A 19,432-nucleotide genomic window follows, 5' to 3' on the forward strand; every position below is an offset into this window, starting at 1 on the left:
TGGACACTAAAATTTGAACTTCATGTAATTTTCACAGGTCAGTAAGTATTAATCTTTTGATTTTTTTCCAACCATTTTAAAACTGTAAAAACCACTCCCGTCTCACTGGCCATAGAAACACAGGCAGCAGGCTGGTTTGGGCCTGCAGGCCACAGTTTGCTGACCTGCCCCAACGGAATTTAACACAATGGGGAATCTAGAATGAACAGCTCAGGAACATTACAAAACTATCAGCCAAATATCTTATATCCAAAAGCTAGATTTAGTAAAGATCATAATGTTCCTCTTACAGAAGTTATAAAATATCATTGCCTCTTAAGAGACAATAAACAAAATTGACAGACTCTGAAATTCAGCAACTATGTGGCTATTCAAAAGGGAATCTTTGTAATTCCTATTTTTTTTAAAGAGGTGAAGATCAAAATAAGAGGAAACCAATCAGATTATCAGCTATATTGTGTCAGCTTTAAAAAGAAGCCACAGTAAATCATACCGAATGTACTCTTTCAGAATAAGAGTAAATGCATTCTTGGAAAGGAGATAAATACGAATTTTAACATCTAGTTGAGGTATTCGTAAAGAATAAGCCAACAGTGTTGCACTGCAGAAGGCTCAAGTAAGAGAGTAATAATTAGCTATAGTTAAAGAAGTTACTGAGTTCTGTTCAGTTGCTCAAAAAAAAAAAAAAAAAAAAAAAATCCCGCAAATATTTTTGAAAATCACCAGTCATCAACATATATAAGAAAACATTTCCGAAGCCTTTATTTACAAAAGCTTTAAAAACAAATAATACCCTCTGTTTTGCAAATAACGTTTTGTTTAAAAAGGACCACCCAGTTACAGCATTTTAATATCATGAATAAAGAATGTACAAAGGAAACAAACCAATGTGGCTAACATGTGGAGATTTGCTAGTATTACTGATTGAAATGTAGATAACACACATCGTAACTTGTAGTCTATCATTTCAGGGCAGAGTTAATGATTACCAAAATGTCTTCCTACACATGCTCTGGTCTGGTCACATATTCTGCATGGCTAAATATTTCACAGTCTCTCTTGTCAATATATATAAAATAGATTGCAAAGATATACACAAAAAAATAAACAAGCATTACACTCCTCAGGTCATTTTATTAGCTATATATAGCCATATATATACATACATACATACGTACATATATATGTACGTATGTATGTATGTATATATATGACTTTATATATAGAATATATTTTTGTATTTTGTTGTTGTGCACCAAATCTCTGCATTATTCATCTTTGTAACAACTATGAAAGCACAATTTTTTCTTCTTCTAATTTAATCTGGTACAAAATATACCTAAAGACTTGCTATCTTTGGACTTTAAAGAAACTGATTTGTGGAATCAACAAAGTAAGAGTGTCGTTAAGCATGGCTATACAATTTTTTAAAAATTAAAAACAGGGTAAACAGTGACAGAATAAAAAGAAGCAGATCAAAGGGAAGTGTGCTATCATAAAATAACTGCAGCTTCAATATCTTGGATACCAGTTTCCTGGCAGACACTAAATATCCAATCACAAGGGATTGTTCCTGAAGGGTGTAAAGCTGGTTTGAAAAATTCTTCGGTCAGAGCAGCCTACACATGCCAATGAGACACTGACAGACACTAGATGTGCTTGGAAGATGAAACACTACGTAAAAAAACACAATTTATAAACCCCCCCCAGTTTTTTTTTTTTTTTTTTTTTTTTTTTTTTTTTTTTTTGTAGTCTTGCTGAATCAACCGTTTGCACAATGCGTGTGCTATTTCCATGGGTCAAAAACAAGTAAATACTGTATAAGATTGGCAGATGGTCATTTTTCCAGCTAAGAGCAAGAAAAGCCAAAATTTCTGATAAAACAGAGGATTTGAGTCAGAATCACTCTCTAAAGTGCAAAATTGATGGTCCACAATCTCAAAATAGCTAAAACTCCTGTAGAATGGAAGGGAGACATGAAACAGGGAAATAAATTACAGTCAGTGCTAGTTAATTTACGAAGGGGGAAAAACAAACCAAGCCCAAGCAGGTAAAGTTTATCAAAATACTCCATATGATGCAGCTTTCCCCACTCTCTGTCACACATGCCTGCTAACAAGTATATTAAGGCCAAATTTAACCTGAATGCTTTTCTAGTTATTAAGATCTGAGATAGGAATGGTCATACTAGTACTGGAAGGCAGAAAATAAAATGGGCTATGAAAGAAAAAAAAAATAGTATCATCTATCGTTCAAGGGATTCAACCAGAGATAAAACCTATATCCAAGCTTGTGTGTAGCTCAAATAAAAATAAAAGGACTATTTCATGTCATGACTGCTTGTTGGCTTCCTCTTCATATGCATTCCCTGTGCCATTCTGTACATAGGATGAACCAGAACCAAGGCCATACAAATGACCACAATATTTGGCATCATCAATATGATCTTCAAAGAACATCTAAAAAGGAATTTTGGGGGAAAAAAAAAAAAAGATAATTTTAACCAAAAGGTACCACTGGTAACTTATATTTCAGCAATGTAAGTACTGACTGTTCATTAACTAAAATGATAGCTCTTTCCTATGGTGCTCCTTTGAGGCCACACATTTCAAATTCAATGAGTAAGACTAATGTTCTCAAGAAGTACGGAGCTCAAAAGAAACCAAAGAAAAAGATTACAAAGACATGTATCAAATGTGTGTCTTTCCTATTAACATTTAGACCAATTTAATGAGAATTTGTCATCACGGGAAAACGGCAGGCATTTTTATTCCATTCAACAATTTAACAGTGAAAATGAATGAATATAGCCAATGATAGGAGAAAAAGTTTAGGCATCAGGCAAGTAGCCTTGTCTACATACAAGGCTGAGTTGGCTGAAAACAATCAAACCCTAAACATGTTTTGGACGGTAAAATCTGAACATTCACACTAGGTTACTATTCTTGAAGAAGCCAAGAAAAATAAAGATAACAAATTAGTAGCAGAGAATCCACCATTCACTGAACCATTAAGGTATTTCTAAAATGCGAAGCTGAAAATCCAAAAGGTTGTTTTAATTCCCTAATGTAGCACTGGGCAGAAGTACAAAACAAAGTATTTACTTGTCACGAATAGACATTCCAAATCACTTCTGAGTCAATACTTGGCAAACAACTATTACGCTATTATTAACACATTACTACAAAAGTTTTAAATTTCCAGATAGTTCTTAGTCAATTCTTTAGTGTCTAAGAAGATAGACTCAAAAGAATTCTACAGTTCTATTTTGCAAAAAGGAAAACTTTCTCTTCTTTGCATTTAATTTACAGTGAGGTATACCTGCGTAGATCACTTCATTACATAAGCTAGGAGTAGACTTGGGTTCATTCAATCCCACTCTTCCATACCTAGCTTTGGTCTGTCTGTTGCCACTTCTAGGGCTCTGCTCAATTACGATTTTTGATTCTACAACTACTTCAGATTTACTCAACCACTTGAGAATTCAGAACCTCTTGTCAGACTCAGTCTACTAAAAGCACTATATAAGCACTACCCTATAAATCCTCCAAGTGCTGAAAAAGGGCATAAGCAAATGGTGTTTTACTGGACAAGACAATGCTGGGGAAACCTAATGAACAGACTCCTGGACTCGGCAGAGCAGCACTGATGTGGTCTACAGAAAGAATGCTGGAGTTTGCCCACTAGTATTGTGTGTGAGACTCTGGACAAAATTTACTAGCCTCTAGCTTCAGTTTTCTCATCTAAGAAATAGTATAGTTGGACCTACATGACTCCTAAAGTAGTTTAAATTGTTTCATTTTCCAGTCTATGAAGAACTCATCTGTTTTCATTTCATTCTGAACTACATTTCAAGAGGACTTATTTTTGAATACTTTCATTCAAGCGTGGTGGACACAACTTCCATGGTACCTCTAATTGTATCTTCATTTAATAACACTTATTGCCCAAAAACTTTTGCCATAAGATTTTTAATGTTCTCAACCTAACAACCAACTGAGAAAAAGGCACTGATGTCTTCATACTTCTCTCATTTTGAAAAAGGCCATTCCTGTGAGCAATGAATCAGATCCTGCTTGATGCTGTGGTCCTATCCGTTCCAGCTCTAACTGTTCAGCAACTTCCTGTAAACCACCCTAGAAGAAAGAAAACTTGTCTGTCAAAACAGAAACCGTACAATACCCAAATTCACACATTACATCACTTAGACACTGACCAAAATAGGAATGGACTTTAGCATGTAAAGATGGACCTCATGAAGATTAAAAAAAGAGACTGTGAATTACAAATTATTCATTGAGTATGGGGGAAACTTCTGATTTAGTAGAAAATGAGATCCTAATTGGGAAAATTTATCTTCATCATATGCTTTAAGTCATGTGACAGGCAAGTAACTTTGCTGAAACTATGGGGGGAGAAGATCCTATACAAGGGAACAGGTATACTGGGGGACATTTATTAAGTACCTGCACAGTCAATCCATCCATCAATAGAAAACTGACCATCGGCAGCTCCTATCAAATTCTCTTAAGCTTCTTACCCATCTCTAAATAGTTTCATCTAAATAATTTGTACAAAACAAAGCTGTTATAACTAGCCAAATCCTTAAAAATTCAGTAAGTGCTTAATTACGGTTCTGTGAAAAAGAAGAGCATGCAGTTATATGTCCTTCGAAGGGTCTGCTAAATATCTGCTTATGATAATATTGCCAGGCTTAAAAAAGAAAGAGTGAAAAGAAGGAAGAGAAAAAAGAATAAAAGAGAAAAAGCACAGAGGAAGGAAGAGAGGGAAGCAGAATAATGGGGGGAGAGTAGGAGGAGAGTAATGAAAGAAAGATCGGGTCAGACAACAAAAGCAGCACAAATTCCTACTAACCCTCCTCTGTTTCACAGCGTGAAACAGTGCCGTGCACAGACGGGACTTGCTTCTGTGCTAAAAATAACATGAGGATTAGGTATCATTAGCAGCTGCTTAGAAGGGCAACAGAATAGGGTCATTCAGCAAGGCTGACCGTAGGTCAAAAAGCACCTTTGTCGTTAACCTAAATTTAATACAGCAGCTCACACAGGGTATATTCAGAATTATCTGCTATGTGCAGAACTTTTCCAATATCGTACACACAGTGAGCAATAATTTCATTCTGTTCCTGAAAAGTGTCATTGTAGAGATACGTCAAATTTTAAAAAGCATTTCCAGAGCCAGATTAATGAACATTTAAAAAGCATTTCCAAAGCCAGATTAATGAACATGGCCATGAGGCCATGGATTCTCAGCAACTTTCGGGGGTGGACTGAGCTCCTACAGCAATAAGGCTATCCTGCTGCAACTTCACTAGAGTCACAGCTACAAGTCTCTTCAAACTGCACAGAATTCTGCTGCTCTTGGGTGCTACAAACATGAAGGAACCTTCCTTAAAAATGTCCCCAGTTATAGGCCATATTCTGTAAAAAAAAGGAAGCAAACTTTGGCCAAAAGGCTACTTTTCTTCTGATTTTGAGTTCACTTGTCAAAAGCAAAGTTTCCTTACTCAGCTCCTAACTTATTTCTTCCTGGCTAAAAGTAAAGCTCTGAAAGTTTTTACCATCTCCTCAAAGTGTAACTTTATTTGCACTTCTAAAAACCTGGTAAGAAAATGTGATCAGCCTTCACGTAGGTTCTACGAAGCCACCACTTTACCGAAATGTGCTTTTCAGTTGCAGCTTAAATACAAACACCCCTGAAAAAAAATAAAGCCCATTCCCAAAATAAAGTTCATTCCCAAACGGAAGGAACTTCTACTTCTACTTCTTAAAGAAATGCTCCTTTGGGAAGAAGTTATTCACAAGTAACAAATTATTACACACACGTTCAGCAGGGTCAGGATGTAAGCTACTGTCTAGACAGGACCTACACATTTACTAGCACTTACCACTAACAACTTAACCTCTTTGGGGCCAGGAAAAACAAACAACAAAAAAAGCGACCTTTTTAGCCACATAAAGTAATCCTAGGAACATGATCCTATGACTAGACGCAACAAAATAATTTCTCTCCGAGCTGAAGGGAAAACTCTGTCACATTTACAGGTGCATGTTGATGGCCACCTCAGATTTATCTGGCATGGATAGATTATGTGCACGTTGGGCAGTAAGAACTTGCATCTTTGTGCATGAGAACTCACTAGCCCTCACATTTTCATGTAGGTTAGGATTTTCAATCTGGCAATGATGAAAATCTGACTCTTGGTTTGAATTTTGTTGAAAACTTATTCTGCCCCTATACTGAAGCTCTGAAAAGGGATTTCTTATGAATTATTTATGCAACAAATAGAATCAAATGACAAGATAATGTAATTGCACTTCAAAACTTAAAATATGGCTAAAAACATCCCAGGCTAGGATCTCATTTATCAGTCACTCGGTCTAAATCGTGTGTGCGTTACCGGTAAAGCCACTTGAAACCTTACTTTGAGATTTTTGCAGCTCTTCATGAGGTACTTCACATCATATATGACAGGAAAAAATAATCGAAGGATCTCAAAGAAGTCAAGTTCTTCTTCAGGCAAGTTAGAGTTGGTCAGGATTTTGATTAAATAGCCAAAGTCATAACCACTACAAAAGGGTTAAATACAGAACAGAGGCACGTAAATACCAGAGATGAAGAAAAATAATTTTTTTTCCCAATACAAATTTTAAGTGAGTCCCAACTGTAGTCAAAAAAGGAATCAACCAAAAAAATAAAAAAATGCACACAAGAACAGGTAATAGGAAAATACCATCATCTTACCAACAGTAATAAGAACATGTCACTTTCATTCAGAGATATCAATACACAGATCTATACTAGCATCCCGGGCCTGCAGTCACTAGATTACAATCTGATGACCTCTGAAAGGAGAATTCTTTTAGAAGGGTATCAAACCACCCATGGATGTCTCAAAAAAATTTAAGTAACTATGGAAGTGGAAAAACAAAGATGAATGGAAACCTGGCTAAAAAGGTCAAAAGGTAGAACTGGCAAAAAGATTACAAATCTTCCCATATTTTACATAAAGAGGTCATACACTTAAAAATCCAAAGAGTAATTCCCTAATGAAATATCTTATTTCCTTAAGTGACTTCATCAATCATCCTCTTCCCTCAAAATTCTGTTCGTATCTCATTATGACTCCTCAAGACAAAATAAGGGAAATGCTGCAGATGGAAGAAGTAAAAGTAGTAAACACTGAGAACTGTTATCCAAAGAATAAAATACCAACTCCCACATTTTCAATCAAGATCTCCTATCTCAACTGTTTAACTTTTTCCACAGCTTTGTATCTCCCTACATTCCTGTGCCACAATTACACACCCTTTTTGGCCTGTCTACCTTTTCTTCAAGGACCTCTTATAGGATGCCTTCCCTGAAGAGACTAGCTCCCCGTGATTCCTTATACAGATTGTTTTCTTGTACTACCCTTTAAAATACATGTATTGTGTTTTCCACTAGTCTGGTAGGAATCACATTTTAAAATATATCTTTAAAAAATCTTTTATTTCACATAGTTGGAACTCAGTAAATATTTGATGAGAGATGCTATTAACATATCTTGTGGGGGGATACAAACAAAATTTCTATTTAATGTTCAGAATTATTTCTAATTTTAAAAGAAGGAAGTTTTACCATTGAAGACCACTAATGAATACCGACAGCAGAAACCTTTACATTTCTGGTAATTGGCAAGGAGGTAACTGCTATCTAACTAAATATAAGTCAATACAGCGCTTACTGCTAGTAAAAGATTATATTAAAATTTGGAATTTATAAATTTCTTAAACTAGTCTTTATCTCCTAGAACTAGGCTAGAATGTGAAGAAAACAGTTAATGACATTTAGAATAAAATCTTGACAAATACCAGAGTCTAATTTAGACTCCACACTCTAAGAAGACATGAACCCTTTCTGGTTTTGTTCATTTCAATATGCCTACTGCCTAACACACAGTATTTTCTCAGAGTACTTTCTGAATCAAAGAATAGATCATATACAGCAAAAGGACATGACGATGCTTTCTAGTCATGACCATAAAAGTAAAAAAAAAAAAAAAGAACTGAAAAAACATTCCTCAAATTAACAAAGACTTGGGTCTGGTCTCCCGAGGTAGAGGCTCAAATGGAGAAGAGAGAACAGGTGAGAAATGGCATGTTCAATACCCCCAACTCAAAAATTACTGCTTAGTACTATAGCAGAGTTTACAATATGAATACTCCTTCACCAAAGTCATTCCACACAAACCAGAGCTAGAAATTCTAAAGCACACAGGAGACTCTGACTTTTTAAAAATATGTGTGAAATGAACCCAATGTAAGAATATTAATGTCTGCATAATACAATCCTTTTTAAAGACATAGCTAAAGTCAAAGAAAATCATTCCCAAGGCCACTTTTACTCCCTGGCTTCCAGTTTAATTTAGTTCACCTAGATAGGAAAACTCTTTGTCTTATCTGGAAGTCTGTTTGTACAAAATGAACTAATTCCCTTCCTAGGAATTCTCTTCAATGATCCAGTTTTATAATAACAAAGAATTAAAAATGACCATTTATTGAGAATTTACTGTGTGCAAAGCTTTTAACCAGATGCTCAAAATATGTTATTATTGATCATTAAAACAAGATATCTAGATGATGTCTTACTGATCACTCTATTTGAAAAAAAAATTAAAATCCACCACACCCACCCACCCCTAGCATTCTCTTCGCTTTTTTCTTCATAGCACTTATTAACATCTAACAAACCACAATATAAATTTCTTCATTTTAAAAAATTGCCAACTCCCATCAGAATATAAACTTCATGAGGATGAGGATTTTGGTCTGTTTTATTCACAGCTTAATTCCTAGAATTTTACATCACTGTGCTTGGCACTGGTCTGGTAAGCATTAAATATTTTTTTAACAAGTGGTTCTGTTCTTTAATTTTTTTCATGTTTATTTGCTTCTGAGGAGAGAGACAGTGCGTGAGCAGGGGAAGGGGCAGGGAGAGAGAGGGAGATACAGAATCCGAAGCTGTCAGCACAGAGCCCGATGTGGGGCTCGAACCCACAAGCCATGAGATGACCTGAGCCGAAATCGGATGCTCAACCAACTGAGCCACCCAGGCGCCCCAGGAATGGTTTCATTCTAAGGCTCAGAAATGTTAAATAACTCTTGGTAACACTGATTCCAAATGGCACTGCTGGATTTAAACCAAGATCTACTTTTCCAGCCTTACTCTTCCCACTATGCCATACCGTCGCTCTCATAGGCAAAAACGAATCACGTATCTTTACATTAAACCTTAAGGAGACCGACATTAGCTTCTTAAAAGAGGAGACTGCTATGTGGCAGCCAATTCCTTGTGGTATTAAGCCTGAAATTGCTGAAACAGTGACCCACACCAGGTGTGAAGCAGCTAGGAAATAAACGCAAGCACAAATGCCATTTTCAGTGCAATCTTTTTACCTATGAAATGATAACCATTTGACCCCTTCACAGAGGACCACTCCCGATGTCATAAGAAGTTCCGCGAAGTACTGGGTCTCAATTCCTTCCTCCTCATGTTTCTTAAACTGGATGCCAGATGTTGTTAGTAGCTCTATAGAGTCCTGGGCATACATGTCCTCCCTGGCAGGAGAAAAAGAAAGACAACCTTCAAAAGTGCCATTCTTCAAACAAACTGGTTTTCTCCCACTTACATCCAACAGCTATGGGGCCAGAAAGAACAAAACAGAAGATTGGCTTGGGTCCAATTATTCCAGTGCTTCACAGATATGAAGGAAAATACAATTTAAATGTGAAGATTATTATTTTAGAAAAGTATTCAGTAAAGCCTCATTCAGAAACAGTCCAAGGGGGAGATTTTAATCTTCACTACAGCTCAATTTCACTAGCCTTTCACAAGTTAAATAAATTTAACTGAGTTTGAAAAAAAAGGTCTTCTACTCACCAGGGGCTACCACTCAAAGTAAAAGACATGTTCTTTTCAGGGGCTTTCAGTCTCAGCAGCCTTTTTTATTGCTGCCAGATGGAGCTGTAGCCACAGGGGTGACTGCCTGTATCCATCTCCCATGCTCCCAGCAGCACCAGAAAGGAGACCAAGAGGAAAATATCTGATGTGGCTAAGTTAAAACTACATTCCAACGGCAAGAAAAAGGAGATCCCTTCCCTCACTAATGATGAGCCATTCAAACGGCTCCAACAACCAGTAAAAGATTTAAAATGAAAGGCTTTGCTGTAACAGCAATAATTTCTTCTAACAATCTTAATCCTAGAAAATTACCTTCCAAAAATCAAGCCAGGAAATCTAAACATAAACCAATCCTTCAAGATTTTACTTAAGCCAAGAAGAAATCTCTAATTTCTAAGTACGAACACATACGTATCCAAAATGTTAAAGGATCAAAACAAAGGTACGGGTTTCGGAAAATACATGAAAAGTATCTTGTGCAATGCCCACTAAATTTTTATTTATTCTTTAGTTGCAAGAATACTGGTTTCTATCACTTTATTAAAAGCTTTAAGAAAACTAATTAACCCCCCCCCCAAAAAAAAACCACACACAAAACATTACACTTAGGTGAAAAGTATTCTTATGGTCTATTCTGTAGAAATCAGTTTGCTTCTAAATGTCTTTGAAAAATAACACAACAAAATGTGTACAGATGACAGATGGTAACTACACTTATTGTGGTGACAGAATTGTCAAATCACTACATTATGCACCTGCAATCAGTATATCATTTTATGTGAACTATACCTTAATATAAACACTTTTAAAAAATAGCAAAAGTAGTCACTGAAACATTTAAAAAAGAGGGGAACCGCAATCATCACTTTATGTCAAAATTTCTATCTGAATAAATCTACCACAAAATTTTTTCATTAAACAACAGATATTATTGGCCTTATTACACTAAAAATGTGTACCTTGTGGAGCCTTGGTGGCTCCCTCAGTTACGAATCCAACTCTTGGTTTCAGCTCAAGTCACGATCTCATGGTTCATGGGACTGAGCCCTAAGTCGGGCTCTGTGCTGACAGCACGGAGCCTGCTTGGGATCCTCTCTCTCTGCCCCTCCCTGCACTCGCATGTGTGCTCTCAGAATAAGTAAATAAAAAATAATCCTAAAAAATAAATATACGTACTCTAAACAACTAACATCCCACTCATCAACCTCTGACACTTGCAAGGAGGGGCATGCTTTAGCAAATTATAACCAACCAAAATCATCTCTTTTTTTCTGTATAATTCACATAATTCAGATTAAGTTAATGTAGTGTCATTTAATTTCTTTGGATAAGTATTTTAAAATTTGGAACCTATTTTATGTTTTATAATGCCCAACTCATTAGAGAGAAAGCTGGAAGTTCCATACAGGTAGACTAATAAATCTCTAAATAGGATGAAGAAAATTTCTTGTTGGTAAGGGAAGCTTCATAATTGCTACAACTCAATTCTCCAAATCAACAGACTGTCCCTTTCCCACAGTATCCATTTCAAGTTTTGAAATCATTCCCCACCCTCAAAAATCCCAGTAAGTGTAGAAAAATATTAAAATATGCAAATCTCAAGAAAGTAGTTAAAATACAGTCTAGTCAAAACTGTAAGAACTGCTGCAGGTGCAGGGTTGGCTTCCTGATTACAGCAATCTGTTCAGAACAACAGTGAACAGTAATGTCATTTCTCCTAACACTATCAAAGTTTAAGGTGGCAAAATAGCCAGTTTTAATAACTGAACAGGAATGAAAAGTCATGTACCAATCTCTAAAAAAGGTTTTCCCAAAAAGCAGATACAAGGCTACTCATCTCAAATAATATCCTAAAAACAGAAACTAACTTAACTAGGTATGTTAAATTCAATAAATATGTATCTTTTCACCATTTTTTCAAAGCAGGCTCCATGCTCAACGTGGGGCTTGAACTCATGACTCCGAGATCAAGAGGCACATCCTCTACTGACTGAGCAAACCAGGTGCCCCTACTTTTTTGACATACCTACAAGTATAAACTTAACCTACTACACAAATTCACAATTTTAAACACAGCAGATTAAAGATTCAATTTGGAAATGCCTTCCAACCTCAATCATTCCTGGTTCAACATGTATTTTACATTTTAAAACATGCATACTTTAATATTTAAGCTTACACTAAAACGAGCAAAGGCAAACTAGAATACAGATTGTCACAAGTACACAGAGGGTTACTAGACTTAATATTTAAGTTTAGTAACCAAGAACACATAATATGCTCTAAAAATCTGCAAAGGCTACCTGAAAGACACTAGGAAGAGCCTGCATGTCCACACCTGACAACTGCTCTTTAGCCTTCAAATGCCTGTGCACTATCTGTCAAACAAAATCAAAACCACCCTGTTTGATTCTGCTGTCCTGTCTACTTACGGTGGTCTCTATTTGTCCTTTTCACTGCCACTTTCCTTAAATGAATTATCACCTTCCTTTCTGTTACCACTGAACCCACAATCTCCTATAACCTCTACTACACTATTAAAATGATTCTCTCAAATACCAAGAATTACCATAACCATCAAATTGATGACTTTTTAGAAATTCGTTCCCATCTCCTTTGAGAGAGCTTTTCTTCTGCACAGCTCGTCAGTATCTCATTTCATTTGTCATTCTACGTATCAACTCCAAATTCAGTTTGGAGAGAATTCCCATACACTGATCATTATCTAACAATTCTGACTCTCAGACTTTGGCAGGTGGAGAGCAGACAGCCAAGTTACAGGAACGCTAAGTTATAAAGACCCCGAGCAGCTTTCCTCAACACTATATCCCTGATGCCTAGCACAGCTGACACATCTAGGCACTCAATAAAAAAAGTCAATTTTCATCTTTCTTTAAAATATCCAAGATTCTATTCATGGTACTCTATCTCCACATTAGGTAGTCCCAGGTTTACCTTCCAATTAATCGGTTCTACTTAAATAACATGATTCACTATATTCTCCTCCTTCAACTTCTCAGACATTAACATTAGTATAAATGGAATAAATTAGTATAAATTTGATAACAAGCAGCCCTCTCTGTATAAGAAAAAAAGTCCTTCAAAGATTGCAATAAGGCAGTTGTTATTATGACAAAGATGTTTCTAAAAAAGGAAAATGTCAATTTTACCAAAATTAAGACAGGGAAGGGTTACTTCCTACTCATGTATTTGCATCACAACAATAACTTAGTTAAAAAACAATGTCCTAATGATCAGCTTGGGGAAAAAGTAACATGGAACAAATGAAATGGCTAAGAACTAATTTTAAAAACAGTTATCTTTTGTAGTACTTGTAAAAGATTATTACCAGTTTGAATAGACAGGAGTACTTTTTACCCTTGAGAAGGTTCTGGCATACATTATGAAATCCAACAAAGTAAAACAAAGAGTGAGGCTAAACATTATGTAATTAGAAGTCATAGTATACCACTGACCCTACTCTCTAAAATCACCAGCCCTGCTTTTTAGATCTGATATGCTAACTATCAGATTATTGTACAGACAACGGGAGGTTCTTACACTGGCAGTACCATTAAATGTCCCACAGCTTCTTTTACTATTTTTTAAACCAGATATAAGATCATATTACGCAAGTACAAGCTGTCAAACAGAAGGATATACTAGAGTATCGTAACTTAGTAAGAACATATTAAACATTTCCCCACCTCACACTAAGTTTGTAAACAATCTGCCCTCACCCAACACCACTCTAAACTTCCCTAAGCTATCAAGACTACTCTTACAAATGATACAGAAGTACTACAAGTAAGGAAACTGGGTTTTAACCTAAGTCTTGAGTCAGAATTCAGATTCTAGATTCAGAATACTGCAGATTCTGAACTGTTTCTGAAAGAAATACCAAGTTCAAGGATACCTTTCTCTCTCCAATAGGTAAGCTACGAGAGGTTTTTTTGGGCTGATCTGGGACTATATTATATAACACCGATTTCACCGGAAAATGCACCCAAGTTTCCAAGAAATGTCTTACTACTTTTAACATGTAATCAATTCATAAACTGGAGTTTGACTGTAATAAAAATCTCTTCACAGGGATAACCACTACAACAAAGATATACATTTCAAACTGCGCACAAAGTTTAAAAGTAAAACTAATGCAACGTTATTTTTTCTATCAAGAAGTATGTTCAATACCCAAGGTTTTCCAAATTTCAAAAAAAGTGGTAGTCATACTTTTCAAATAACATCTCTATAATTCAAAGTATTTGAATATTAAGTCTCCTGTATCCTAATTTTTTTGTCCCATAAGAAATCTAATCTTTTGAATTTTAAGCTTTAAATATTTATAGGATAACTGAGCCAAATTCAGTTAGCATTTCATTCACCATACATGAGGGAAATCAGTTTCTACAATTAAGCTAAAAAAAATTTGGGTTATATTTATTTCCCACTTACGTCAAATTAAATTTAAAATTAAACTGCCAAGTTGAAGTTCCTGGAGGGTATTCTCCTTGCTCATTCATAAATGTCAGTCCTAGCTGAATTATCTTTAACAAGTCTACATTACATCGCAATAGTTGGTACTGATAGTCAGCATTGCTCCTGAATTCTCCAATAGGTCTTGCAACCACACCTGGAAACTCGGTATCCTGTAAAATAGTTTTAAGATTCATTATTTACTAAATGGTCAAAACCACAATCCACAGATTGTTAGAATAAATCATTTTTGGTACAAGTCAAAGAATCCCATTCTAGAGAATATTCTATACATTCATATTCAATTACAAATTACCTTTTAACTATGAAAATTGTTACTTTTTAAAACCATAAAACTCTACAAATTTAATGGCTTTTTTTAATATTAAATATCACATCCATAAAAAATTACTACATATAAGATATGAATGCTCAACGCAACCAAGTACTCTATTCCCAAGGAAAAGGAAAAAATCATACATTCATGTTTTTCAAGGAGTATGTGAAACTATGTCCGCAGAATGCTAGCATTAAAATCAATGAAGAACTGGTTAATAAAAATGGAAAATTCATCACACTCTCCAATTGTTTCTCTCAGACAAGGTCTGTCTAAACACCAAAACCCTGTCACTTCTTGGGCTAAGACAGTACTCCGTCTTTATACTCTAGGGAAAGCATGTCATCAAAAACTGCATGATAGCCACTTATTCTTGTAGCATGTTATCATGTCTCTATTTTGTGGGACTTAAAAAAAAAAAAAACATTTCTAATTATGGGTAAATACACCTTTATTAAATAGGTTATATGTGTTCACTCAAATATTTGTTTTTTTACCAGTCAACCTGCCCCTACACACACAAACGCATTTATTTATTTGCATTAAAAATACTGAGAAGAGGATACTATCATACATCACTTTAGTTTTAAAACTCAAACTGAAAACCTAAGAAAAAATCTGAATATCAAGTCCCTAAGAAACAGTAAAGAAATTAAAACCTCTCTAAATTTAGTCCAACTCAACAACCACTTTACTGGACGCTATGTGTTATGCTGTGTGTGTTGTGAGGATGACTAAGAGAATAACCCATTGTTCACAGAACTTACAATCTAGAAAACAGTACAATAACTAACATATGGACAAGATACAGTAGTAAAGCAGCAAAACTAACTGAATAGACGATCTAGGTAGATTGAATAATAAATGCAAAAGCAGAGATGCTTAACAGCACAGTGTGTTCATGCAACTCCAATGATGATTCAAACAACAAGAACAAGAAAAAACCACAGGTCAGTAATATTTCACTGGGAGATCTTTTTTTTTTTTTTTTTCAGAAAGACATGCAGGAGCTCCCAAGCTTTTGAGTGTGGTGCTCATCTGGTATTATCAGTTAGCCTTAGTGTTGCTAGGAGCTGAACTGGCACTCACAGCTAGGTTCTACTGTTCTGCTGAATATAAACAGTTTCACACTTTAACACCAGGCAAGACCACTCTAATCATGACTGAACACAGACAAAAACATAAACATTGTCCAAACCACAAAACTGATCAAACATTCTTCTACCTTGGCTAATATAAGTAACCGCTGCTTCTTTATAGCTTTAGTCTCACTCTAGTCTTCTCTCATTCTAGTTTGGCCTTATTAAGATACCCTGTCACAAAATTATCCCAGCTTCCCAACAGCATCCAATTCAGAGCAAGGCCCTGCTTCCTTAATCCTTAAAGCCACCTGACACAAGCCCAAATCCTATAAGTCTTTTCTAACACTCTTACTCAAATGTCCCATGGTTCCAGTGGTATGCATTTTCCCTCACTGCAATGAGTAATAAACCCAATTTGTCCCATTGCAGATGTGTTCCAGGTGATCTGTGGCTGGACGAAATGGACAAAATTTCTTTTTATAATTAAATTAAGCCCTAAAAAAAAAAAAAATCAACCAGATGGGTTGAATTCAAGACTTTTCAAAACCCTCTTCCCCTCTTATAAGAAACATTTTAAGGATTTGATCATAGGCCTACCATAGCAACATAATTGTATTTTCGGATAACTTGACGAATTTTCTTCATCTCTTCATCCAGGTTGCAAGCCCAAACTTCACAAATTCTTTGGCTATGATCTACAGTTGCTGCTGGCATAGTGAGGGCACAAGAAGTCTAGATGCCAAGCATCAAAATGTTATACTTGATTGAAGATTTGTTTGTTTCATAAAATACTGTATCCTTTATTTTTGTACCTGTCAAAATAAAAACCAAAATAAAAACCAGCAATATCAGAAATCTGAATCACAGACTAATTGAGTTGATACAAATCTAAAAGATTATTTATTCGAAGTCTTTGACTCATATGTAAATCAGTTTGGGAAGTGACTTGTCCAAAAGCACATAACTAATCGGTAAGGAAAAAAGGACCACAACATAGGTTTTCTGGTTCTAATATCAATGTTAAGTAAAAACAGTATTTTTTTATGTCTACATACTAGTCATTTTTAAAAACTTTCCATTAATTGAAGACTGCTTTGAATTCAACTCACTCCCTGGATAAAATTTTATAAAGATATCCATTTCCAGATAAAAAATGAAAAGCTAAATACTGATACACATGTGACAAGATCAGATGTCACTAGGAAAACTGTAGTGTTTGCTTTTACTAATAGAACATTCAAAATCTGATTTGATTACAAAATCTACTTTACTGGCATTTATTCAAGTCAGATTGGAAGGGACTTTTTAGTAAACCAACAACAACGAAAACAAACAAAATCTATCTGAAAAATAACTAACAGCCACAGAAACTATTTGAATGTCCATAACTGCAGGAAGGAAAAAGAGAGGGACCAATAGAGAATATGCATTTCAAATTGTTTCTAATTTCCTAAAACCACAGCATTTTTTCCCCCTGGTTACCAAACACACATCTCACGTTTTTGGTCCATAAACACAGTATCACAGTACATAATGATAGAGTACAGACCAACATTTTGATTTGGGGACAGGAAAATTACAAATGCTCCTTAATTTTTTCACAGTAGTTTGAAAAATCCTAACAAACAAGGGTAAGAAAGGGAATTATGATCGCCCCCTCCCACCCCCGCCAACACTTCAGTCACAAATGTAACCTGGACTGCTGCAAGAACAGAAAACTAAAGATCCAGGGAACCCCCCGCTCCTATATTACCCTCCCCCTCCGCTAAACACACACACCCACCCAGCCAGCCACACACACACACACACACACACACACACTTCAGCAAGACCCTGTGGCTTAACAATGCTTTCAATCCACCTCTCTCTCTCTACAACAATTCCAGAAGCCCCGAGGAGGCACCAGAGGCCTTCTCATTACTGGATAGAATCTCCGTACTGCAGCCTCCCAAAGAAACGAGAGAACAGCACAGAGGCATTCAAGTCATAGATAACTCTCTTCCCTGGCAGAGGGCCAGTGTGAAGGTGCTTGATAACCATTTACTGGAGCCAGACTGACTCCAAAGAACTGTTGCGAGAAGAAATACGAGGAGCTGAGGATCTAGGCCACCGCCCTCCACTCCCAATTTCCGTCCAACAGCGTCGAAGCCCCAGGTACAAAGCCTTTACGTCATCACCCCGCGCCACCCCCTTGACATACCCTCAGTCCGTTACCCTGCCCCCTTCCACCCGCCGCCTAGCTCTTTCCTTCGCCTGCCGCGTTCCAGCTGGCGCCATCTCTCACCCTCTCCGGTTCATCGTTCCCGCCCCTCTCGATTTCCCCAATCCGCCCCTCCCCCCCGGCAGACGCAAGATCTACTTGTGTCGCTGAGCTCGCGCTCCTCCTCCTCCTCCTCGCCATAGAGACAGCAACCAGCGGCGGTGGCGGTGGCGGTAGCGGCGGCAGCAGCGGGTGCCCCATAGACACCTCGCGCCCAGCAAGGGGGAAAGGGGAGCCGGGGCTGCGTCGCTCCGTGCTGCGCCGTCGCTTCTCGCACGTCCTGGCGGGGGCGCTAGGTGATGACGCGCCACGCAAAGGGGGCGGAGCACGCTGGTGACGGAAGCAGGGGTGGTGGAGCACCGAGCGGTCGGGCTGCCGGGCTGATTGGTTTGGGTGTCTGGACCGTGAAGGTAGCGCTGCTTGTCCCGGGCGGCTACTTTCCTCTAGCTGCCCACAGTCATAGTGGTTCGCCCAGGACGCAAGGACCCCTCAGCTGGCTTGCTTAGGAGAAGACGCGGCCGCCCGGTACTTGGGACTCGGGCGTCTCGGACTGCTCCTCCTGCCGCTGGGGAACCGCCGGGTTGAGCAGCTGGGAGAAGCAGGCCAGAGCCGTCTAGGGCCTCGGGCCCGGGGACCCGTGGAGGATGAGCTGGCTCTTTCCCCTGACCAAGAGCGCTTCCTCCTCCGCAGCCGGGTCCCCCGGTGGCCTCACCAGCCTTCAGCAGCAGAAGCAGCGCCTCATAGAGTCCCTCCGGAATTCACACTCCAGGTGACTGGTCGCTGCCTCGCCGACCGGAGGAGAAAGTAGGGCGGGAGGGTGGGCTGGTTCTCGCCACACTCACAGCTTCTTAGGCCTACTGCCCGCCAGCTGCCTCCTTTTGACCTATTCCCCTTTGTCCTGAGTCACCCCCTTGCTCTCCTATCCCTGACCCATGTTCAGGATTTCCTTCTGGACCCTTTCTTGCTCTCTCTTGCCTCACCACGGCTCAGCCCTTCCAATTCCGACTTACTCATCCCTCCTGACACATCACTGCTGGCTGTAATCTGTCTTATGTTCTGTATCCAGTATCCCTTTCTTTGCTTCCTCACTAGCCTTTCCCCTTGCCCATCTGATTGCCACGTTGGCAGAATTGTCAAAGTACTCTACTTGGCTAAAAAGAAGAGTAATCTCCAGGTTTCACAGAGTGTAAAAGTTTTTGGAGGAAAAAAAAAAAAAAGTAACAAAAGGAAAGAGAAACCAAAGGTTTTAGTGAGTTCTTTTCGGCTGGGAATGACAAACTCGATCGTCCTAAGTCGTTAAGATTTACCCTCTTC

General features: G+C 37.7%; 2 protein-coding genes across 4 annotated transcripts in view; one reads left to right on the forward strand and one right to left on the reverse strand.

Annotated features, from left to right (window-relative positions):
• Positions 1-737: 737 nt before the first annotated feature.
• CNOT7 (CCR4-NOT transcription complex subunit 7) lies at positions 738-18,428 on the reverse strand. Of its 3 annotated transcripts, none has more exons than XM_049631709.1 (7): positions 18,218-18,428; positions 16,456-16,670; positions 14,419-14,612; positions 9,459-9,620; positions 6,446-6,590; positions 4,026-4,136; positions 738-2,459 (listed from the first exon to the last, which is right to left on the reverse strand). In XM_049631709.1, exons 2-7 carry the CDS (start codon positions 16,570-16,572, stop codon positions 2,331-2,333), a joined length of 858 nt encoding a protein of 285 aa, XP_049487666.1. In that variant the 5' UTR covers positions 16,573-16,670; positions 18,218-18,428; the 3' UTR covers positions 738-2,330. The 3 variants fall into 3 exon arrangements, with proteins under 3 accessions (XP_049487666.1, XP_049487667.1, XP_049487668.1); XM_049631710.1 differs by lacking the exon at positions 18,218-18,428 and adding an exon at positions 17,918-18,079; XM_049631711.1 differs by lacking the exon at positions 738-2,459 and having other exon boundaries at positions 3,814-4,136.
• A 23-nt stretch (positions 18,429-18,451) lies between these two features.
• Positions 18,452-19,432, forward strand: part of VPS37A (VPS37A subunit of ESCRT-I) — a 53,188-nt gene continuing 52,207 nt past the window's right edge. Inside the window, exon 1 of the mRNA XM_049631706.1 lies at positions 18,452-18,887. Coding sequence (XP_049487663.1) covers positions 18,763-18,887 — 125 coding nt within the window. The 5' untranslated portion in view covers positions 18,452-18,762. The remainder of the gene's footprint in view (positions 18,888-19,432) is intronic.

Source organism: Panthera uncia, chromosome B1, assembly GCF_023721935.1.
Source record: "Panthera uncia isolate 11264 chromosome B1, Puncia_PCG_1.0, whole genome shotgun sequence".
In the NCBI taxonomy this organism is placed as follows: Eukaryota; Metazoa; Chordata; class Mammalia; order Carnivora; family Felidae; genus Panthera; species Panthera uncia.

Coding starts and splice junctions, on each gene's coding strand:
- CNOT7 (XM_049631709.1), bottom strand. CDS start 16,572: ATGCCAGCAGCAACTGTAGATCATAGCCAAAGAATTTGTGAAGTTTGG. Junction 14,613..16,455: donor AATACAATTATGTTGCTATG/GTAGGCCTATGA, acceptor ACTATTTTACAG/GATACCGAGTTTCCAGGTGT. Junction 6,591..9,458: donor AAATGGTTATCATTTCATAG/GTAAAAAGATTG, acceptor ACCCTTTTGTAG/TGGTTATGACTTTGGCTATT.